The following is a 24,501-nucleotide window of genomic DNA, read 5'->3' as shown; positions in this document are numbered from 1 at the left end:
ATTCAATTCAGTAAGAAGTCAACATTTTTTTTTTTTTTAAATCTTACCAAAATGGTTCAACTGTTAAAAGAAATCCTAATAAAATTAAAATTTTAGTTTGGTTCTTTGCTTTTTTATATTAATTTTCCACTCTACTAAATATATAAATGTAAGGTGTGCGACTGAGTCATCAAGCATGAGAAGCAGAACAGAATCGCTGGCCAAGCAGCTCCAAACAAACAACAGCTCACAGGACATTTCAACTCCAATATAAATACAGAAATATCAGTCAGAGAATGGATAACTGACTCAAGAGCGCCATCTACTGTTTACCCTCAGCACCCTCAGTCTCAGGAGAAAGCATTTATTGAAAATCTGTGTCAAATGTGCAAGAAAACCTCAGATTATATCTCATTTATACAGTAGCTTGGGCATCAAAGGATGTGACAGCTGAGGAATAACAGACTATAACTATGATGCAACTACAACAACATCATATTATGGACCACTCAAGTCATTTTAACTAATATGAGGGCAAAATGTGATCAGACAAATCAAGTAATGTGTTGTGATTATTAATATTTAATACTAAAGACATGAAGTTTATCTATGCAGTCATGTTAAAGAGCAGAGGAAAGCTGACTACTGGCCTAAAATTAAGAATAGTAAAGTCTATAAATGTATGAAGCAGTCTGAATCTGTATTTATTTCACTGTATGCTGCACATTGAGGCAGGACATGTTCTTTTTGTCACTGTAGCTATGAATGAACTGTTTTACAATCACTTTTATGCTAGGCTCTGACCTGGTAAACTATAATTGATTACTCATGCAGAACCTAAGCCTGATCTCGTCCACAATGTGACCCAGAGACCCCTTTGTGGCCTTCAACCTGTCAGCATACAGCAGTGAGGTCTGTTCCCAGGGACAGACAAAAAAACAAAAAACAAAACCCTGAAGTATTTGCTAATCAACAGAATGGAGTTGGCAGGACTAAGCTGCTAATGGGCTAACAGGACTATTAATAGTCCGGAGTGGAGGGCTGCTGCAGAGTGAGCCAAACATACAAACACAGGGATTCAAGCTGAAGACCTCTGTGTTACCGTTCTGTGATTACCTTCCTGTCAACAAACTTTTTATTTATTAAAAAAAATTAATTAATTAAAAAGAAAACCCATCCTGCACCCTTAAGAACACCAAATGCAACTGGGCTCATTCATTTGTCATATAAGCTTTGCTTTAGTGTTTATTAATGTGATCATGGTTGTCAACACCAGCACCACCACACATGTTTTTCTCTTGGTACTGTTTGCAGTTGTTTCATATTGATGGCTCTGATGACAATGAATTACTCTTTATTATTCACTAATGGTTCAATTACTTCTTTTTTCTGTATTTTCAATTATCACCATTTTTTGCAGTATTATTTTAAATTTACTGCATTGGGAAGAGCCTGAAAAAAACAAAACAAAAAAAACAAAACAAAAAAAAATACAAACACCACCACAACAACAACAAAAAGCCAATATAACTTAACACAGATCATGAAGCGAGCCTCTGTGGCGACCCCTTGTGGCCAGGGAGCAAACTGAAAGTAGCTTTATGCATCTTATTTTCTTAAGTGGTGCTAAAAAACTAAAAGTGTAACCCTTGACATAATTTCCTAAACAAGCGCAAACATAAGACAAAGTTACACACTAGAAGTTATAAAATCCTGTTGTTTTATTTGGTTTCTATAAGTTTTACATGTTCGTCCACAGGGAACCACAACAGTCAGCTCTCCTATTTATCAATCCCCAGTTTCATCCAAAAATGTCTTTCTCCAATTCTTCTATATTTGTTGACTTTCTTTTACATTTCTTCTTCTTAATAAAGATGAATGCAACATTTTTTTTTTCCAACCACTCAGCTTATCCACAAAAAGAAATTAGCTCAGCGCTAATTGTTTTTAGCATATGCCAGTGGTTGTATTACCAAACAGTGCATGCTGACATGTTAGCGTCAAACATCCAAGTAAGCAATTCTGTTAAATCCTTTCATAAAAGATGTCGCCTAATAGTAAGAATTTAAAAAACAAAACAAAAAAAAAACCATTTTGCTGTTTTATGGTGTTGCTTATAACACTTAAAAAAAACAACCAAAAAACGAAACAGTATGACTGAGTGCTCCATCACCATGTTTAAACTCTAATGATGTAGCGTTAAATAAAAATGAAGTGCTCTGTTTCACTTTTGGATATTATTATGGATTAAAAACGACTATGACATGAAATCAAATGACCTTCAAGTCTGCAGACGGTTTCCCTCAGAAACAAGCTGATATGTAAATAAAGAGAGCAGATATGAAGTGACTGGTAAAAATTTATCAAAGCTGGTTTGTTTTTTCACAATATGGTCGTACACGTAGCTCTGCATTCATTTATTATAACACACCGAGTAATACAGAAGAGTTTTAGAAGCCGAATTTAGATGTGACTATAGTTTTGGCCAGCACAGAGATATAAAACCTTTAGAGCAAAATTTATGTTAAAAAACTAAACAAAAAAAACACAACAACAAATTGCATTAGTATTCTACACAGGACTATAACGCTCCACATGACAACAACTGAACAGCTTCCACGTGATGTCAGTAAACAATGTTTGAGGTTTGAAAACGTTAAAACAATCTAAAAATAACATGGAAGCAAAATATCATTTTTTTTATTTAAATTAGAGACTAAGCAGTAAAAAAGCCAAGTATTAGTAACATCAAAAAAATAAGAGGACATATAGGAGTCATTGCTAAAAAAAAAAAAAAAAAAAAAAAAAAAAAAAAGACCTTAAATGAGGTTAGTGGGATTTTTTTTGCTTTATCTTCTTTTTCCTTTCTTTTGTAGAGAGGGGAAAATAAATAAAAACAAAATAAACTTACAGAAAAATAATATTGGTATGCGAATTTAAATTCTGTTTCGACTCACAATTTCAAATTTTTACATCTCCATTTTAAAATATGCACTACTAAAGGAAGAGTTGAACATTTTGGGAAATGTGCATTTACTGTTTCATCAATACCATTTTAAAACACTAACAAAATTAAGCCAGTGAAGGGCCTTAACACGTCATTCATTTAGTGGCCAACAGGGGGCAGCAACTCTGGTTTCACAACTGTATAGACGTCTAAAGGAAATGGCTCTACGCTCTTTTAATCTGTGAGAGTTTACAGATTAAACACATGTGGCCTCGATCGCTAGTTCCACACATTAATTATGGGTCCAGTTTGTAAGTGGTGACCTCATTAACAAAACAGAAGCTGTTTTACTTTGTAATTGACAAGTAGCTAACCTATGATTGTGCAATGTCCTTGGTTTTTTAGTCAGACCCACCCCTCATTCATCATGCACAGTTTCAAATCATAAAAATGGCAAAAACAGATAAACCCCTCGGCTTAAGCCTTCATTAACCCAAAGGTTGACACTGAGGTGGCGACGCCCATCTTTTATTTACAGTCTGTTGGCAAAAAGCATTGAAGCAAATACATTTATGAAACAGATTTCCCAAAATGTTGAACTACTTCTTTAAAAAAAAAAAGAAAAAAAAAAGGTTTCTTTGTCATTTCAGAAGACGCCCAAAGCCGTCTTCAAAGCCCAAAGCCATCTATTCATCCATCTCCATGGAGATGTAGCAGAATAATGCTTAACATGATGTGTTCTGAGTACACTTATGACGCAACCCATTGTATTTTTGAGCTTTTTGTTGAAGTAAATTGCTTATTTATTGGGCTTCATCTGCCTTCCATTACAGCTTTTGAGTCAAGGAAGAAAATCAGTTTCAGACAAGTCAATAAATCAGTGCAAAGTGGATGATTCATGGAAAATGCTGGCAGCTCAAACTCTCACCAAAATCACATTACATCATCAGTAATCCTCACGTCTCAGCCTTAGATGGCATTAAATCTATCAAATCACCCGTAGGGAAAGCAATTAAATAATTTGCCATCTAAAAGCAATTAGCTTTGTCATGAGCTGATCCACTGACATTTTGAGCTGGACAACACCAACATTAGCATGTCAACGATAGCAGTGACTCAACAATAAGTTTCTGGGATCCCCGATTAAGAGCTGAAACAATTTGCCAACTGTGGCTTCTTAAAGAATGTTCATTTTCTGCTTTTCTTTGCCTCCAGATTTTGGATGAAATAATCTATAATGGAAACTAGTGTTAGATATTTCTTACCATTTTCTCACATTAAACGCAAGCAAAAAGCAATAAATAAATGTTAGCTGCAGCTTTAAAGGTGCAGACACACTGAATAACCATCTGTAATTAAAGGATGGATGAAAATGTGACTAAAATCTAAAAGAGGAAAAAAAAACCAACCATGAAACCAAAAACAATACAAAGGAAAAATGTGCATTTGACTCAAATAAGATGTATAAAACTGATGAAGCCAAAAATCTCCGTAGTGTCTGTATTTATTGTGCAATTCAAGGTGTCTCAACACAAACACTGATCCAGATTCACTAAAGCATGAAGGAAGAGCGATGCCAAGTGTGCACACTGAGCTAAGATGAAGAGGAGGTGAATGCTTCAGGTTAGATTTAATCAATCGTGCTCATGCATTGAATTACTTTAGACAAAGTATTCCTGGGTGATTCTGCAAAATAACATAGACAACAGTGAATGCATTCTGGGCTTGTATTTTTAGTCACTGCTGCAATTATTCTTGAAGGCACAGCACTGCCAGGGTCAGGTTAGTATATAAAGGAGGACTTTCCTTCCCAGAAACTCAGAACAGATCAGTAAGAAAGCAGGAACGAATGGATGAGTCCTGCAGTTAAAGGGCGAGTACCTGAAATTTGCAGTAAAGATGGTTGATTGCTTGCTCATTACTCTTTTTAAAGGCTGCAAATAAATTTCCAAAGCATCCCCAAATAGAAAGTAATAGTGGTGCAATTAAATCAGGAGATAGCCCTGCAATGCAGTCTTAGTGAATCTGGACCTGAGTTCATTGATCATCAAGTAACTTTAAGGGTTTCTGCAGTTCTGAATGTAAGAGGTACAATAAAAAAAGAAAAATGGCAACAGACCCGTCTGACACGGTGCATAGACTGAAATGCATAATATACACACAGATTTGACAATCTGAACCGTGGCTTACAGAGCAAATGGCATTTCTAGAAACTATCGGCCTGGGCTACATGAAGCTGCCAGCTTTGGTCTACCGAATAATCTGACTGCAACACAAGAAAGAGCGCAATACATATATATATATATAAAAAAAAAAGTAAATCTAACAGAAACATAATTGTAAGTTCTTTCTAGTTAAAAGACTATGGCATCTGTCATTGTCCACTTCAGTCGGCAGATTATTATTGGGGGGGTGTACTTTTTTTTTTCCGCTGAGGGTGGCACATGATGTCATAAGGGCTCGTGTTCGTTTACAGTTTGCATGTCTGCAAGCTCAGCAGTTGTCCCATGTTTGTCGTTTGAGGTGAGTTCCAGTGCTGTACAAGAAGAGGCATGCAGCCCTACAAGTTGCATGCACGCCGGGGTGGAAGCGTCAAGTCCACTCCTGATCGAAGCTCAAAGATTAGGCTCAGACATTTATCGTTAAAGCAATGAAATGTAACAGTGTCCTGATTGAAAACTTTTTACACGGTGAAGCATCTGTTAGACTTCCTGCCCCCTCTGAAGGTTATTTTAATTTTCTTTTTTTACACAACCATCAATGGGACTAGTTTGAGACATTAGAGGACGACAATGCAACATTTAACTAAATGCGATTGTTCACGAAGAAGAAGAAATGCGTAGTTCTCGTCTTGCCACTGATATGAACACACAAAGAGTGGCAATGAATTCACCACCAACCTGTATGGGTTTCTTCAGGGGGCAACTCCTAGGCAGGTTAACGAGGGAAAACAGAAAATAAGTGCTCCTGCTGGTGACCAATGGAGTCCAACATGAAGGGAGGTGGTTAAGATTGTGACAGGAAAAAACAAGGGAATAAGTTCCAGTCCCGGTTTGGATAGCAGGTAAACAACCAAAGCCACCTCTCTGTGACTTTTTTTTTTTTTATTTATTTTTTTTTGGTGCTCATGTTCCCATTTTTGCAATTTTCCTGGCCAGTGTCAGACCTTTACTGGTTAGAATGGAATGACCAGAAGAGATGGACTTTAAGCCTAGCCCTGGATAACTGGACTGCTATCAAGGTCACATCCAGCCCAGGCTGGACATGTGTAAAGCTGGAAGAAGAGAGGAGACTTGTTAGAGGATGGCTTGTGGCCTTAATAGCTGGCCTAAAATTATCCTCCATGACGATTGTAGCATCTAGTACATTAATCTGCGTGAATACTCCTCCGTATTTTAAGTTCCATGAAGGGAGCCGGGAGCGTTTCAGTGCCCACCTTGCAGGGTTTGTTTGGTGGCTCGGGTAGGTCTGGGTGGATCAGGACTGAACTGTGGGTTGGCTGGTGACTGCGGGCTGGTTTCTCTCTGGGTCGCTGGCAGCAGTCAGATGTGGCTGGGTCATAAGAGGGGCGTAGAAGGCTGAAGGCGGAGGAAAGAGGAAGTCAAAATCAGATTAAAAACAGCTATATCGGGTTAATTACAATGTTAATGACACTTCAAGAAGCTTCTGTCTTTTCTTCCAGTCTTGGCAACTGTATATCCAACCTTAGCGCATGCTGCTGCAGAGACAAGTAAGTGAAAATCCAACTATGAGGTTGTTTAGAATAAGCTTTTCATGTTTGTTTTTTTTAATCCCCTGGTAGCTGCTGACTGCTCCACTCTGTATGTAGGGCAGAGGGACACACATATCAACACCTTATCTAACAACCTAAAACTAAATACCCTTTGGCTTTGCAAATAATGCACTGCTACGCTATCTTGCACCTAATCCAAAAGTGCTATCCTAACTCTACACAATTTAAATTAATTTGTAGTATTGGTATCCTCGTTGTGACGGACATTTGATTTAATACTTGCGTTGGTGTGTCTGCACTGCTCTGCCAACACATGTGAAACTGAGATGTTTATGTTGGAATTGGAGCCAATAAATATTTTAAATATCTTACTGAGGGGGGGAAAAAAAAAAAGACTTCACAAGCAAGAGAAAACTAGTATCAATCTACATTAGCAGGCCTATAGCCCACACTGTAGATTTAACACTGTACTATAAATCAAGGAATTAAAAGTTAATATTTAATGACTGTGACTAGCTGAGTCAAAATGACCCTGAGAAATGAACAAAATAAGCTGTTTGTCTGTGCAACCCAACCATAAGTTAGAACCACACAAAGCCCAACCACACAGACCACTTTCTCAGTATGTTCAAACCAACTGTTTATATTCCAAGATTCACTTTTAAATTATCATCCTTTGTATCTTACCTTCCTGCTTTTGCTAGTTGAGGCTTGTCCACAACATCACTTTCCTGTGGGAGAAGACAAACGTCCACACTTTCAAAAGAAAGCCAAACATTGACATACGGACCATGAAATAAATAAGGTATAACTCGTCTGCCCTACTGTAAGGCCTCATCTTATTCTAAGAAAAAGCAAATCTCTTATTTTATCTGTAGTTTTTAGGGGAACTTACCTTTAAAAACTTTCTTATCATACAATAGACCTGGAAATTACTTCAAAAATATATAACTAGTTTTATGTTTTAAGTTTTAAACAGCAAGCTATAAATTAGCCAAAGGGAACAAAGCTATTACAAGAGGGGAAAAAGGGTCATCAGTTTGTTTTTCCCCATCTTACAAATGTGATGTTGTGCAAAGTTAACTTTCACATTTCGGTGAATGTGATATAACACTCCATATCCCATCTGAATAACTTAATTTGGACCTCCCTTTTCACAGGACAAATGCTAACAATATCCCATAATCGTATCATCTGACAACAAACAGAAACAATGAGCACACAACAATATTGTACAAAGTGCCACGAACACGACATTACCATGCTCACGTTATGACAGCACCTAATGTGACACGGGTAAGGAGCAGAGAACAGACCAATATTAATAAGAGACATGCAGGTGCAAGACGACTAGAACAACACAGTGACTGATGCAGTAAAGGTGCATGACGATGGTAAGTGGACAGCAGGAGCAGATTTTTTACGGATGAGTGAATAAGCAGAAGCTGCATGCTGCCAGGCAGGCAGCGGACATGCAACACGGAGCGTGAAGATGGGTGAGGATGGGCCAAGACAGCTTTGTTTACGTGACAGCATGGATGCATGACAACGTGACAGAAACACTAGATGTGGGTCTTACAAGTCATTTTAAATCTGTTACGCTCTCCCCAGGTCTATCTTCCACTACTGGGTTGACTGAAGTTGGCGACTGGGGCTCAGGTGGCGGCATTGGCATAGGCAGGGGGATGGGCATGCTCTGTCCTTCTGGGGTTTCTGGACCCAGATTGGATGTAGGCTGGCCTATGATTACTGTGTTACCTGTTGGATTGGAGCATGAAAACACGAATCCTGAAGCGTAAGAGCATGTTTAATCCACTGATGATGCAACAGAGACCTCAGGGCTGAGTTTGATTGTTGTATTTATTTATTAAAGTTAGTGTTTAAACACTAGAAGTGTTTAAACACTAGAAAGCAAGAAGTAAAATATTTTTTTTAAAGAAAAGCTCAATTTAAAAGCAATAAATAAAGAAATAAACAAACACCTGAGCATGTTACAGTTTATGCATCCGTTATGCTTTGAAGCTTTACCACACGTTCAGATTTTAAGACACAGGTCGTTCTGTAAAATGTGTACACACAGAAAAAGTCCCCACTTCAGCAGCCCTGCTGAAAGAAAAGAGCTACATCATGAAGAAACAGTTTAACAGTTTTATTGAAACGAGCCAGAGGCAGAGGAGAGGCGTTTGTAGCTTCTTGTGCTCTACAGCCACATCCAACAGAAATATCTGCAGACTTTACAGTATTTCTTTTTAAAGAGCTCTACAAATTGGCATTGCCACATCACTTAATGTGATTAAATGCCTTTTTCCCTTCGTTTCTGAGGCCTTGATTATACTTTCTGCATCTGTGAGCGCGCTAGGGTCAGTGTGGATGTCTGTATGCTGGCCAATTTCTTGTGACCCCACAGGACTTTAAATTACAATGCACCAACTGTGTACGCGCCCCAGATGGCAAATTTCAAGCAGACTTCAAAGAAATATAACAGCAATGACTACTCAAGTGTCTCCAGCTGTCTGGAGTCTAATCAAAGCTTGAGCTGTCAGCACTATTGGTCTCAGCACACTGGGTCTCACTCCATTTATTAACACTTCTGAATAGTTTCTGAAACGCACATGTCACACAGTTCTACTGATTCTATGTAGAATAAATTTGTGCAAGCACTGATTCCATTTTACACATCACATGTACACAGCCTCAGGCTCATATTCTACCCGAGAACATTTACTGGATGACTTTATCAAAGTGGTTGACATTTAATAAGTGGTGGCGACATTTTTTGCCTCTATGAAGCAAGTTAAAAAAAAAAAAAAAAAAATCATGACCTTTTTTTTGTTTTAGCTATTGGATGCCAAATACCAATTCAGACTTGATCACAATTCAAAAATTACAATTTAGCACACATCTGATGAGAAAATAAATAAAAGTCACACCTGATGAAGAGCAAGTGTGCTCGAATTTTCATGGTGCAACAAATCTGAACCATTAAAACTGAAAAATATTTATACATTTCATCCCAAGCTCACATTATTTAGTTCAGCTTGAGCCGACATGATGGAAAAAGAGATTGTAGCCAACAAATAATCACACCAGAGGAAGTAAAAGCCCACCAGCGCACGCTCATTTGTCTTGCTTGGTCTGCTTTTGGCAGCGGCTGACAGCATCAGTTTGTTGTCACCCGTCAGCCCTCAATAACTTTCCCCATTCCCTTTGTGGCTGCCTCCTGAGGCATGCTAGTTTTTTTTAAATACTGCTCCCATAACTACGCCCACAGACCTCACACAGTGGAGGCTGTGACCTGTGGGGGTGTGGTTGGTGAGTGCTTGCCCTTGTGAAAAAGACTTCACAGTCTAATCCAGTGGCCCTGCGATGTCAACCAAATCCATCACTTTTTAATTATCTTATTTGGGTTTCAACTGAATTGTAATTAAAAACTTGTCCTTGTTTCCAAAGTTACCAGTAACAATGTTAAATAACCTTGGATTATGATTTTTCTTACCTCCGTCCTGATCTGCTTTGATCTGGGCCTCCAGGTCTTCGGGGTTGACGTACTGGTAGTTTTCATCGTCATCTGGAGGTTTGCACTTCCCGCAGCAGAAGCAGCAGCAGCAGCAACAGCAGCAGCAAGTGAATAATGTACAGCACAGCACCAGACCCTACAGGGATTAACATGCAAACAGATTTTTAGGATCTAAAAGAACTTTAATCTTAATCTCCAACAAATTATTGACAGCAAACAGTGAGGATTTCATCCAATCCTTCATAAACAGATTACAGATGTCATTTTGCACAGTCAGAGCTGCTGTCACCATATTCAGGACTCATGAATGTGTAACAATCATAATTCATCTAAGACAATCACATAAGGAAAGAAAGAAAGACAGAAAGAAAGAAAGAAAAACACTCCCCAAAATGTTTAACTTTGTAATTTCCTTAAATGGATTTTAGAGGCACAGAAAATCTTTTGAGCGCAGGGACTGTAAAACCACATTACAAGCCTCACAAAGCCAGCATTCACTGCAGTTATGTTTGCACTCACTGTACTGTTATCCATCCCTAAAAACACTGACTATGAGGCGCAGATGGAAAAGGTGCATTTCTGCAGACGCAGAGGGCGACAGCTCACATGGCAAGAAAACATCAGGTCACGTTTCACATTGTACTCACACTACAAAGATTGATCTAGCCTACTATAATCTGTAGCCATGATTAAAGAAAAAAGAAAGAAAGAAAAAAAATGTGCCACCAATCAGGAATCAGCCTGGTAAAGCACGAGGTGCATGTGTGCAACTCCTTTATAAAACTGAACACTACTTTGTTCTAAAAAAAAAAAAAAAACAAACCTATTAGCTCAGTTAACGGTTACAGATTATTATAAAATCAAAAATAATCCTGTTTAGCACCAACAGCAGGTCAGTTTATTCTACCAGACTTCTAATACACAGACCTTGAACTGCATTTACAATGTGTTGCTGTTACAATGTGCAGCACTAAGTACACATTTACTCATCTTTTGAAGTACACTGCACATTACCAAATAAAGGCATAAACCATTTAGTCCCAAAATGGTCAAATATATTTAGTAAATCCAGCTGAGCCACTTTCACACACGGCTGGGTTGTTGGGACAATGCTGGGAGAATCAGGTCTGCATATTTCACAGGAAGTAGCCAACTACAGATGTGTGCTGCCTTAGGAGAGCACGTATAAGTCAGGACATATATTTCTTTATTTTCACCTAGGCTTAATTGGACATTAAGCCTATGTATCAGTGGGCTGTCAGGTTAAGGACCTTTGTACTCTGAGACAAAGCTCTTTAGGATAATATCGAGAATGTTTGAAAACAGTTTAGAAGTCAGAGACTGCACACAAAAACACAAACACACCAACCTTAAACCACCATTTGGACATGAGAAAGTAGTATTTGACGCTCTCCTCTCCAAACTGTTCGGACACATAAAGGCCCATGGAGCCATATTCGTCGTAAATCTTCCTCTTGTTCTCATCATTTAAAATTGAGTTCGCGTTGTTGATCTCCTTAAACTTCTCCGCTGCCTCCGGGTTGTCTGGGTTCTTGTCCGGGTGGTACTTCAGTGCTAGTTTTCTGTCAGGAGAGAAACGAAAAGATAAACAAAATTATTGATCGTCTGCTCCAACTGTGCCAGAAAGAATCTGCTGCAAGTGTGAGTGAGAAAGAAATATCATATGGTTCCATCACAGGCTCAAGCCCAGGATGGCATGGTTTAAAATTACATACACATAAAATTACAACCATATTATCTTCCACCACTTTCAACTCTAATGACTGGCTTAATCTTTTTCACATTATATTGTAGACTGTATACTCTACTCCTATCTAAAACTGATGAAAGTAGCCTGCACCGGTGATCAACTGACCATGGAAATAATCATAATATCCGACAGTTGTAGCCGTAAATATAACATTGAATACCTTAGTGAAAATGTCATGGGTTCTGGAAACTTTCAAACTGTTACAAAATAAATGAATAAATAAAAACTCTATAATGTCACAAGTCTATCCCACACATGAAACTACATTAAAGTAAACAAGCAGCAGTATTATTTGTTTGTTCCATGAAAGTAAAATTAAAGCTTTAACTGTGATTTTAGGCAGCTAATCAATTTGCACTTTCCCTATTTTTTTCCTGAATTATAAGAATCTGAAGTGTCCAAAGAATCCCAAGTAAATGCATTACAGACATCATCTGAAATGCTTTCATGTCAGTCGTCTGCACTTTTACAAACAGAATTAACAGACAACTTGTAAAGAAATGTTTCTGAGCAGCATTTGAGTCATCTGGCAGCTTATGTGAGTAAACACTATCAGGGACACAAATACACACATGTGAACAGAGTAGTTTCCCAGTCTGTTCTGGAGAAGAAAACCACTGAAACGACTTAAAGTGAACCTATTATGTTTATTCTTGTGGCTCATATTAAACATGACCATCACCAATATTCAGATTTAAACTATATTTTTCTACTCCTGGACCTGTATGATGTGCCAACCGATGCGCTTGAGGATTGCTGGATTTGCTGCAAACAAAAGAAACAGGTGTGACAACTTTGGTGGGGATTGCTTTAGCACTGGAACAGGAACAGAAGAAATTAAAACGGGAGGGATCTTTTCAAAGGCTTCATCTTTTCCAACTGCTACAGCATCTTGTTTTGAGCCCTCTGAGCTCCTGTAATGATATATCATAGAAATCATAATAAAGACTGCCCCACTTGTACACTTCCGTCTTCAGCTTGGCAGCACTGTGCATGTGTACAACGAGCCAGAATGAGACTGAAGCGCACAAATGGCCACTACTCATACGATCAAGAATGGCACGTTTAAACTGAGTATAAAAAGATGATCTCAGGCACAGAATCCACCTGCTGTTCAAGCCTTCTGTTTCTGTTTGCAGACAAAGAAACTTGGGAGCTGTGATCTGTGATTCATGCAAAGCCACTCTAACAGTCCAAAATTAAGAATATGGGCAAAAAAAAAAAAAAAAATTAATAAAAAGTAACTAAAGTCCAGATTACCTGTACGCTTTCTTGATTTCCTCTGCAGACGCTCCTTTCTCCAGACCTAGCACCTTGTACACACTCTCCCCAGAGGTGGACATCTTCCTTTGGGGGCGGGAGGAGTTTGGTTCAGCCATGGCTCACCTCTGTAATTAAAAGAGATCAAACTCATTAGGAGATGATGATACATAAAAAGCTCAGAATTCAAATATGATTTATTTAAAGAATCTAAACACTCAGGCCAGTGTTAATTACCAAAGTAGTGCAGAAGGTAGTTTCATAAAGGCAGAGTTAGAAGTAAATAAAAAGATACTGTTTTTCACTTTTCACTACAATAGGGAGACATAAATCAGCTGTTTAATATACCAAAGAAAAGAACAAAATAAAAGAAAAGTGCTACTACACAAAAACAAAAAAAACATAATCATAACCTCTCTACTGTCGTTCAGCGTACCTCAAGTTTATGTCTGACCTTTATTTTTTCGGTTCACTACAGTGCTTACTTAAAATACAATTTTCTCTAACAGTGAACAAACAACAGCTTTAAAAACCCAATGTAGAACAAAAAGACGAATTGACGCAGTTGGCCAAGCTCTGGTGAACATACTGGAACATTTACCAGCTAAAGAGCCACATATTTAAAGACTGCATTTAAAATAGGGGCATAACTTCCAGGTCTAAAAAGTGGAGCCAATACGCAAGGGCCTGGAACGTGTATGCTTTCTAATGACAAGCAACGGTGACTGCTCAAGTTGCAGATGTACAGTTGCATGTTATACAGGATCTGTGTAGCATTAGCTTGTCTCAGTTGCTTTCGACTGACCAGTTGTTTCCCCATTTCTCAGCCTGTCCTCATGTCTTCTGGTTTCAATAAGCTAAGATCACTATATCAAAAAGCTCAGTGCTGGACTTCACAAGCCAACGTGTCACATCACGATGGCCATCTCCAAAAACAGGCTTCATTCCCTTCATTAACCACCAATGATGATGTTGCTGTAACACAACTTTATGCAACAAGCTTCACCAATCAGCTTAAACTTAACAGTAATTAGTTCTATTGCACCTTCTGGGCAAATCCTGTCTTTTTAAGGCAGCTTTTGTTGTGCACATCTTCAAGGCAAATGCAGTTATTTTTGTCCTCTCCGCCTCCTTCAGTGAAAATGCCGAGAGAAAAGGCTATAACATCACACTAGCAACTCTGAGTATGCAAGCCACTGAGAAGAGAGTAGGAGCAGCCTCCTTTATGGAGGCAATGAATCACAGAAGTATTTCGAAGCAGAGAGTTAGTGTTTCACAATTACTCCATACAAAATGGATTTCTGATGAACTACGATTACTGTACGCGTACACAAATACACTCGCATTGAGTCATACTGAGCCACACGAATAATGCCACCCAGGTCATTGACTAAAGAAGATTACATTTTGCTGATCTCACAGATTACCCGTCCAAGTCCATGTCAGACAGGGCCAACGTTCTGGTCAGAGGCCAGCAAGACAACTCCACAGATATGTGCAACAAACCAATCGACTGTCACAAGCATTTAACTGTAACTCTTGTAATTCTACATCCTGAATCCTTGACAGTAAATAATTAACACAAAAATGAAACACAACTAAGAGATGTATTCACACAGGATTAATATTTCCATCTGCCACACTTTGCCTTTGGGATTTATATTCTACTCATTACAGATGAGGCAGATTTGCAAAAGGATTAAATTTAGATGAATATGTAACTGTTACTAATTAGAGAGACCACAGCTAACACTACAGATTTGTGAATGGGGCTTTTGTTATGTCATCTAACCATTACAAAGTGCATCCCATTAATATATGAACGCCGATATTAACGTTATCAATAATGTACCATTCTGAGTAATGTCTGTAAGAATTAACTAGTTCCTCTCATTTAATTGTGCAAACTGAAACATGTTTTTGAAGTTATTATAATTAAGCGGGATCTACTATGCTTATTTCTTGCTCCATATCTTATTTTTGTTTTACTCCTGGACTAGAGTAGCTTTGCATGAATCAAAGATTAAAGTAATCCTTATTTATGTTATACTGGGCTTTGGTCCAGCCCCTTAATTCATTGGTCTGAAAAACAAAACAAAAGCTAATAAAATGGTCAGACATAACAGAAATGCATATCAGATAAGCAAACACACACTCTCTGCCTTTAACATATACAGGAACCCTGGAATATCTTCACGTGTTGAACCTGAACCTCATTTTGTGCCATTTAATGGCAAGCAAATGTTTAACTGCAAGCAAAACATCTTGTGTTGCTAAAATAAGATCCATATCCTAAGGGTGTCCTTCAAAGAAAAGCCTTTGCTTCTTTTATCAAATCTGCAGTTTAATGTTAGTTTTCCATTTAATAAGGGGGAAAAGATCAAATCCAGTTCAACCTCTAGCTCAGACCCAGTGAGAGAAAACAACTTTGTTGATATTGCCTTCTCATCAAATTAGTTAAGAGCCCCATGTTGTGAAAACAAAATAACAGGCTTCACACTGCTTATGTGGATTTGCAATTTTAACAGATGGTACTTAAAGGTAGCATATTTTATTCTCTTGGTTCCTAATTCAGTCAGATCTACAGATTTAGGTCACTTTAGAGTTCATATAAACACAGAACAGACAAAACCAAACCTCTGGTTGTATGACGAATATTTTTGGAAAAACTGCAGCTCATAAATGTGAAACTCAAGCTCTCTCAGCTCAGTGGATTCACAGCTGGCTGATTTAGGAAATTACCTTGCTCTGGTAGGAGTGTCTCTGCAGGATAACACTGATAACACATTCAATTAAAGAAAAAAAATAATAAAATAAATGGCATTGAAGTAATTTATATTTCACTGCATAAAATAAATCGGTACAGGAGGATACATTTTAGAATGAACTCCTCAGTCGATAAGCAGAAGAGTCATAATGAGCACACGTGACAAACACCATATTGTCTGCCAGACTGTACTGCTGGAGGACTCTCACATATTGCATAACAAAGTTTGTTTATCACCCTTTGATTACAAAGCATTTGTTAATTCTTCTTACAGTCCGACTTTCCATTTACAAGTAAGTGTTTATGTGTTCTTTCCCACTTTCTGTATATCCACCACTTTGGACCTCCATCAGTTTGCCTACTGCACCGACAGGTCAACAGAGGACACCATCATCACAGCGATCCACGGTGCCATGACTCATCTGGACAATCCCAGCTCTTATGTCAGAATGATGCTCAGTGGCTGTGTACCTGTACTAAGCACAATGACAACAGTGCATCTAATCTTAAAAAAAAAAAAAAAAAAAAATCTATTTGAATAATAATATCAAAAATATTATACAGATGTATTTATATCTGCAGCAATAACATAATAACTGGGTTGTGCTAAAAATGCACACTGGAGACTGGAAAAAAAAAAAGAAAATCCAGTAAGGCTTTTGACTGTAATAAACCCTCCAAATAAGAGTTCAAAAAGGACAATTTTTCCTCTGTGATGGAAGCTCTGCAGGCCCAGATGGCGTTTCTGCTGGAGCCAAGAGAGCTGATGTAAATACATCTCCAAACATGGTGCACAAAACAAGGAGCAGGCATGCAGGCAGGAGGGGCAGCATTTATACAGACAAGCCTTCAATATTCCTCCTAAAATAATCCTTTGTGATCACCGAGCCGCTCTGAGGAAATGTACTACGCTTTGATCAAACTGCAGCTCACAGCGAAGCAATCGATCGAGGCCCACTCAGCCAGGTCTATTAGGTTAATTAGCCAACTGCAGTCTTTGTGGTGCAGACTTTAGAAATCTGCCCAGCATGTATGCAAATGGAGCTCACTGATATGAAACGACAATATGAAAATGAACCAACAGGAGTACAAAAGCTGGAAACGCAGTAAAGAGAAAGATGCAAAGGAGTCATTGCAAAGCATTAGACAATGAGCCTTTTAAAGGGAAGATATTTATGAAATTTTAACCATCATTTGATTGAAGTTTTTCGTTGAGACAGTGTCAGATTAGAGATAAAGCCAATCGGGGAGGGACAGAAAGTGAATGAGTTTTGCACTGGTCTAGCTGACAAAATGAGACACTTTCAGCCAAAAACACGAGCAGGTTTGTGGTAGAGATAAGCGTGAACAGTCAACTAGATGATCAAACCTTGCTGCTCTTGTTTGCTGTTTACCAGAAATACTAGATGATTAATCTACTCGTGTAAAATAATATTAACCTACAACACCATGTGCCACTAATCAGGGCTGCAGAGCCTCTATCTTTGATATGGGAAGATGTAAATAGATGTAAATACACAAGATAGGTTGACAGTCCTGTGAAGCAGCAGAATTCCAACTACGGCTTAATATCGCTTTTTTTTTTTTTAGGTTATATCACAATACATGATATTTATATCATGATATGTTTAAATAACCTCCAAAAACAAATGTTATTTTCAACCATATAGTGCCTAGAATTGGACTGGTGTCCACGTTCAAATCGACCATTCAATATTTTTTTTTTCTACTTTGAATACAAAAAATCTGAATGAATTGAAATGTTTTATTTTAACCATCAGTTGCACACAGAGGTTTTTCACAAATGGCTATAGTGTGACAGTAAGCCTCTTTCTGTGGTCAACGCTAGGCCATTTTAACAAATGAGTACATCAAGCAAATAAGCAATAAAACAACTGAAATTAAAAAGATGCTCTTTTGTACTTGTAACATATAAAAATTGTAAAATTAAATAATGTGATTAATAATGTATGGGAGAAAAAAAAAATCTCAGTGAATTACATGCAGACATACTCAATGGTTACGATAAAGCCACTTTAACCATCGTAACCACAGCCTTTAACCACAGCCCGGCATAATATACAAAGTCAGTCACAGATTAATCACTAAATCACAGAAAAAGAGGGCTCTGCATGGACAAGCACCAACATACATCAGTGATCTTTTACATCCTTACATCCCCAGCAGGTCCCTGAGGTCATGTGATCAGGACTTGCTGGTTGTCCAGCACACGAGGTTGAAAACAAAAGGTGACAGAGCTTTTGTAACTGTGGCCCCCAGACTTTGGAACGCTCTCCCATTGAGCTTGAGATCTGTGGACTCAGTCATGTCTTTTAAAAAAAACAGCTAAAAACTGATCTCTTTAAACTTGCTTTTGGTTGATTTTTGTTTTTATGTTTTAGCTTCTGTGAAGCACTTTGTAATTTTATCCTTGAAAGGTGCTATATAAATAACATTTTACTTGTTTTCAACTGTAGATTAACCATCGAATGTTAAGAGAATTTTCATTTCCTGCACTCATTCTACAGCTTAAAATAAATATTCAATTTTTTAATATCCTGCTTGTTACGGGATAATGTGCGGATAGCTTCCAGTACTTTTTCCTTCAATTTTACATTCATTTCTTAGACTTGAAGCCCAAGAAGCCCTGCTACAACAGCTTTTCTTCGTATTGGGAAAAAACGGAGATGAATTATTCTTCTTAAGATGCCACAGGCTGTTCATCATTTTTATAAAAGAAATGTTTAATAAATGTGCACACTTTCAGAATATGCTTCTTTACATTAAAAGAAAGGGCTGTTGTTTGTTTGCTGTGTGTGTGTGTAATATTCTGGACTTTCAGATATTTTACACACCTTCATTTTTGAATGTGAGACACAAACTTGACACTTGTTGAATCCTAAATAACCAAAAAGTGAAAGTCATAAGGACATAAATGTTAACTGTAATTTAATGGCTTACTTTTACAATGCCCTCTCTTTGCCACTAGCTATAAACTGTCAAAGCAAAGCAAGAAAACAAACAAACAAAAAAAACAAATGGCACAAGTAAATGTCTCTCTCAGTTTTAAAGTGGCTTTAAGAAATTCTAGTCCTGGAATGTTGACATTTGCTTGTCTCACTCAAAAATCTCTGCTTCCACTTCAATAATCCAAACTGAGCTAGACTGACTATTCAATTGAGGTTTATTTATTTATTCACAATAAATAAACCCTACAATAATACAAAGAAAACAGAAAACTCCAATAATCATATGAGCCCCTTTGAGCCAGCACTTTAGTGACTATGGGAAGAAAAAACTTCCTTTTAAAAGGAAGAAACCTTCAGCAGAACCAGGCTCAGGGAGGGCCAGCCATGTGCCGCAACCATTTGGGCGTGAGGGGAGGGAAATGGGACCAATACCCGCTGTGAAGGAGAGCCAGAGATTAATAATAACTAATGATTAAATGCAGAGTGGTGTATAAACACATAGTGAGTGAAAAAGAAACACTCTGTGTTGTTCATGGGAAGCCACCAGCAGTCTAGACCTATTGCAGTGTAACTAAGGGAGGATTCAGGGTCACCTGATCTAGCCCTGACTATATGCTTTAGCAAAAAGGAAAGTTTTAAGCCTAGTCATAAAAGTAGAGAGGGTGTCTGTCTCCTGAATACAAACTGGGAGCTCTCGCCACACAAGATGAAGGCTCTGCCAAAAGCCAAAAGGCAGTTAATAAGATATATATTTATAATAATACTGACAAATGTACCAGCGCCTAGAACAGCAACTTAGAGAGATAGAGGCAGGCTATGAAAAATCAATATTTAACAGTACTTATCTCCACTGATATAACTGATAATTGACATAATTAAATTTTAAGGGTACTTACAAGCACATTTCTACTGGTGATATTTTTGAGCACAGATAAGGAACAGATCCATATTTACGAGTACTTAAATTATCATTTTCTGAAAGTTATTATTAGTAAAGACCATAAAGGCATTTGACTTCTGCTTTGCTCCAGCTGAACTAAGCTTTTCTATTCCTTAAGAAAGGAGTGTTTGTCAAAAACCACAAGCGAAGAGAATCATGTGAGAACTGCAAGCAAAAACTCCCTAAAAAGTCCTCGATCAGTGAGGACAGCAGCTCTTAAGATAGTCTGCAACACTGCTGGGCTTAAAATAGACGTCTTTGTTGTTGAAAATAACTGTGGCTTTTAAAGGTGTGCAACATGATAACTATGTAATCGAAGCAGTCACCCTGCCACAAAGTTTAACAGATCTCTGCTGGAAATTCAGTGTAACAGTGAGTTCATTATTACACAATACTGAATATAAACAGTTACACTCCTGGTATGCAGTACTGAAGCTGCTCTTAAAAAGTGCATACTTTTATATGCAGTATGTCTACCACTGGGGCCTACTGCATCTTATTATATTGCGACTTGAACTTTGACCATCTTATTGTGGGACGCTGATGAAGGAGATTGTGGCCCCAAAAGCATGCTAAATGCTTCACCCTAAAGTCTGTAACAAATTTGAAAAGGTTTTTTTTCCCTTTTCAAATTTGCAGAGCCTTTCATTTCGATTCAACTGACAAATCAGCTAAATTCAAAAGAGTTACTGCCCCCAAGTGTGTTTAAGGTCATTGTAAAGGACTTGGAGGTACCAAATATCATGTCTGATCACTTCTGACCCTGTTTTTGCCAAGTCAACCTCTCGCAACCAACCAGCTGACCAACTGACAGACAACACCGCTATTTCTCTGTATACTTAAGGAAAACCATCTTTGGCTTCCTCATTCTTCAACATCAGCTAACACTCTCCTGACAAATTAATGGGTTTAATCAGTAGCTTCAGGTCATTCTGAAATAAAATCAAGCTAATTTTGTCAATTATGTCCATTATTAGAGTTTGAAAAGAGGAACATACAGGATACGCACACTGTCCAACAACATCTCAATCACACGCCGTTACTCCTTGATCAGTCAGATTTGCCCCTCACTCTTCACTTGCTCTCGATTTCAAAACACCAAGATAGAGATAGTGAAAAAGCCCAAGATTCATGACTGATGATGCCAAACTGACTACATCCATGTTCTGCACAGAGTCAAGAAACCAACCAGTATTCTGAGTCTAAAATAAGCTGATTACTCAAAAAGTGAGCAAAGACTCTTCGCTGTTTTTTCTGATTGTAAGCTCAACATTTTAGGTTTCTGAGTGCAGGATAGGGTGGAGAAGAGAAGGGAATTATGATAATGAACCTTTTAAAATGATTATGGATTTATTTTTAAAAAAATCTGACAGTGGCATTGATTCTTAAAATAACTGTTGTCATTTTTTCAAGTTTTTGGGTTTTCCCTACTTGACCTAAAGAAACAACAACAACTAAAGCTGCTTTAGAACAACTGAGCTTCTCCTTTAAGATCAGGGTCATATGATGGCTATTAAAGTAGATAAAATATGTCAAATTAAATTAAGTGATATACAGTAAACCTTTAAGGCATCTGGGTATTTGCTTGGTTGGTAATTCAGCCTCGAACATCAACTGCTGCTACAAACATGCAGCTGTCTTTATGTATGGTCGAATGCTTTCAAGCTTCTACTATGGGGGAAAAAAGAACAGCTGTACAGCTCACAGAAACAGAACAACAGCCAGCACCACCACGAGCGTTACTGTGCACGTCAGAGTATTTAAGATCAATGTATGGTATATTGTTTAAGTTAGCAGCTCAATCATTGAGATTATTGTTAAATTTGTGAAATTATCTAATGTTACTTCTGCTATGTATGACAAAAGTAATGTTCCTCTCATTCATATGTCAAAGCTCAGTCATCTTGCTGTTGTCATCAAAATGCAAACTCAAATCTTCTTAGTCTAAAGAGAATAGTAGGGGTCTAATCCAGGGCCTTGACTTACATATTTTGAGCAAACCTGTAGAGGTTAAGGGCAGGAAGAATACAGCCTTCTAATCAAATATAGAGAATATTAATATTACAAAGAGAAATATAATAATAAAGATTAGGATCTCAATACTGTGGATGCTTAATCAGCATCCACACTAATAAATGAGACAAGAGCTAAGCCTCGTCCAATATCTAGTTTACAACAATGGAGAAAACCAGATAACCCTCACATTTGAGGAGATGAAGCCAGACAGAGAATAATATCAGTATTCCCTTAGTGAGAGATTATGTAAGTAAGGAGTTGCAGGGCACAACAATCTATATGTACACAATGTAGATCTTAAATGAGCAGGGATCTAGTCTGGGCAGGGTTTTAACCCAGATCTTCAATTTACTCGGTCTTACCAAGCCTATTCTATTTTACAGCAACAGAGAAAACCAGAAAATCCTCACATTTCAGAAGGTCAAACCTGAAATTATCAAACCGTCTCACAGGTAGGCTGCAGAAGCAGGGTCTTCTTGAGAGATTAAGTGCAGAGGAAAATGGTCTTTTTCCTAATTGGGTCATTAGATCAAACCTGAATCTAAACAGCCTGAATGCAAATCAGGGGCTTAATTTTGTCGGATTCTGATTTTTCATGTATGTGTTGTATTTCATGTATGTGTTGAGTCAAGATAACCTAAATACTATTACACCTCCACCATAATTTAAGCCCACAGCAGGCAGCCCCCTGAGAGAAATGGGTTTTGTGGCATGTTAGGATAAAGATGAGGGTGTAATGAAGGAAGGAGTGGCGCGTGATTGTCGTCTGTTTGTCCTTGTGCAGCTCTAATCCCTTTTGCTAATCTCCCAGCACATGGGGAACTACTTTCTATTTTACACCCCGCCATTCATAAATCCGTGCTAGCTTGTTTTATTTGGTTTATTCTGCCATTAATTTTGTCTCCATCTTTCTTAATCAACTAAAAATAAGCATGTCGTCCTCACTGTGGCGATGACAAATAGCTAGCCTTGCTTCTATGGACATCATTCTTCCACTAAATACATTTAACTTAAAGAAAATAATTTCATTAATAAATGCACTAAAAATATGCATTAATCAATCATCAAGCTGGCAGCAACCAATGTGCACTGGACATTCAGATAGACCAGCCTCAATCTATAGTAATGGACATTTAAATGGTAAAATCACATTTAAAATTAGGAGAATTTCCACTAGACTTTTAAGACATCAGTACGAGCCAAAATAAATCCATTTCATTTTGATTACACATTTTTTTAGTAACCCCCAAAAAAAAAAAAAACAGGATTTATTTCAACTGCAGAGCAAATTCCCAAAATTTCAATCAGTTGGCATCGAAATATATCTCGTTGCCGACTAAGCTAACTCGTTATAAAGATGAGCTTCATGGTGAGGTTAACAGACTAGGGCGAACCTTAAATTGACAGCTTTTTGAATGGGGTTTGGTGTACGTGACCGCGACACCTACCCACGGTTAGCTAACCTCACGCTAGCTAATTTAGTGCCGCCGAACGCCTTACCTTGTGCAAACTGAACTCTGTATATCTCGCTGTAAGGTTAGCTGGATCATAGAGGCATCCGAGTTAGGCTCTTAACACCCAATTAATGGTCGGAATCACGGTGCCGTTAGCCCGCTAGCAGCCCTCTGTAGCCGGCGGGTTGCTGCTTCGTGTGTGGCTCCTCCTTCCAGGAAATGAAGGAAGAAGTTGCTCTCAAGGTTTTGCCAGAGCCGATGTAGGAGAGACGCTCCACATCCATTTAATCCCGTAACACATGAAATGGGTGCACTCAGCCGCCGAAACACCAGGGGGCGACAATCAGATACTTAGTAGTGAAGCGCCAAAGAGCTAAAATGTGATTCTAATCAAGCTTCCCATTTTAGATTAGTTTCCAGAAGCAAAGCATTTATAATGTGTCCAAAGTTAAATAAAAGCACATGCCTTTTAGTTTTTTTCTTACAGGAAAACATATTTTCCCTTTTATATGTTAGAAAGTCATCATCCAGAGAAGGCATTTTAAATCTGATGAGTGATATTACATTGTGATAAAGATGAAAATGATGCTGCAATAAACTATAAAAACGTTGCAAAATTTCCTGATTCTCTCAGACTCCACTGATCAACAACAGCAGCATATCAACAGTATTTCATCCTTCCTGGTTTTATACAAAAAATCTTTTAGATATAAAATGAGATCATTTTTATATTGGTTGGTTGTTTTTCTGTTTCAAACTTTAATTTTAATGTGTGTATTTAGGTGTTATTTAATCTTATCTCATGTTAAAACGCTGAAACGCTGAAACTACTTTTGAATGAAGTCCATCCGTACATACATCTACTTCTGCTTATTCAGGGCAGGGTTGTGTAGCAGCCTAAGCAGAGATGCTGAGACCTCCGTCTCCTGGGCCACCTCCTCCAGCTTGTCCAGGGGAACACCAAGGCATTCCCAGGCCAACCGAGAGATGTAATCTCTCCAGCATGTCTTGGGCGTGCCCCTTCGGCCTCCTCCCGGTGGGACATGCCCAGAACACCTCAGCCAGGAGTCATCCTTTTCAAATGTCCAAACCACCTCAACTGTCTCCTTTCAACTTGGAGGAGCAACTCTACTCTGAGGCCCTCCTGG

At 38.1% G+C, this 24,501-nt stretch overlaps 1 protein-coding gene across 4 annotated transcripts; it reads right to left on the bottom strand.

Moving 5' to 3' along the window:
* Window positions 1-1,682: 1,682 nt before the first annotated feature.
* On the bottom strand, window positions 1,683-23,670 carry dnajc5ga (DnaJ (Hsp40) homolog, subfamily C, member 5 gamma a). 4 transcript variants are annotated; one of them, XR_005608395.1, is made up of 8 exons: window positions 23,400-23,667; window positions 13,208-13,335; window positions 11,546-11,759; window positions 10,156-10,312; window positions 8,239-8,417; window positions 7,347-7,390; window positions 6,293-6,504; window positions 1,683-6,200 (listed from the first exon to the last, which is right to left on the bottom strand). XR_005608395.1 is itself a non-coding variant. In XM_031747125.2 (7 exons), the coding sequence occupies exons 2-5, from the start codon at window positions 13,324-13,326 to the stop codon at window positions 8,242-8,244; spliced, it is 666 nt and encodes a 221-aa protein (XP_031602985.1). In that variant the 5' UTR covers window positions 13,327-13,335; window positions 23,400-23,667; the 3' UTR covers window positions 1,683-6,504; window positions 7,347-7,390; window positions 8,239-8,241. The 4 variants fall into 4 exon arrangements, 2 of the variants coding, with proteins under 2 accessions (XP_031602985.1, XP_031602986.1); XR_004199894.2 differs by having other exon boundaries at window positions 6,363-6,504; XM_031747125.2 differs by having other exon boundaries at window positions 1,683-6,504.
* Between the last annotated feature and the right edge of the window lie 831 nt (window positions 23,671-24,501).

The sequence above is a fragment of the Oreochromis aureus genome, linkage group 15 (genome assembly GCF_013358895.1).
Source record: "Oreochromis aureus strain Israel breed Guangdong linkage group 15, ZZ_aureus, whole genome shotgun sequence".
NCBI classification, from domain to species: domain Eukaryota; kingdom Metazoa; phylum Chordata; class Actinopteri; order Cichliformes; family Cichlidae; genus Oreochromis; species Oreochromis aureus.
The sequence above is the reverse complement of the archived record's forward strand: the minus strand, read 5'-3'. Positions and strand labels throughout refer to the sequence as shown.

Excerpts from the sequence above, each read along its gene's own strand:
- dnajc5ga (XM_031747125.2), bottom strand. The coding sequence starts at position 13,326 with ATGGCTGAACCAAACTCCTCCCGCCCCCAAAGGAAGATGTCCACCTCT. Across the intron at positions 11,760-13,207 it reads GAAATCAAGAAAGCGTACAG|AAAACTAGCACTGAAGTACC; the intron begins GTAATCTGGACT and ends CTCTCCTGACAG. Across the intron at positions 10,313-11,545 it reads TGTCCAAATGGTGGTTTAAG|GGTCTGGTGCTGTGCTGTAC; the intron begins GTTGGTGTGTTT and ends TAATCCCTGTAG.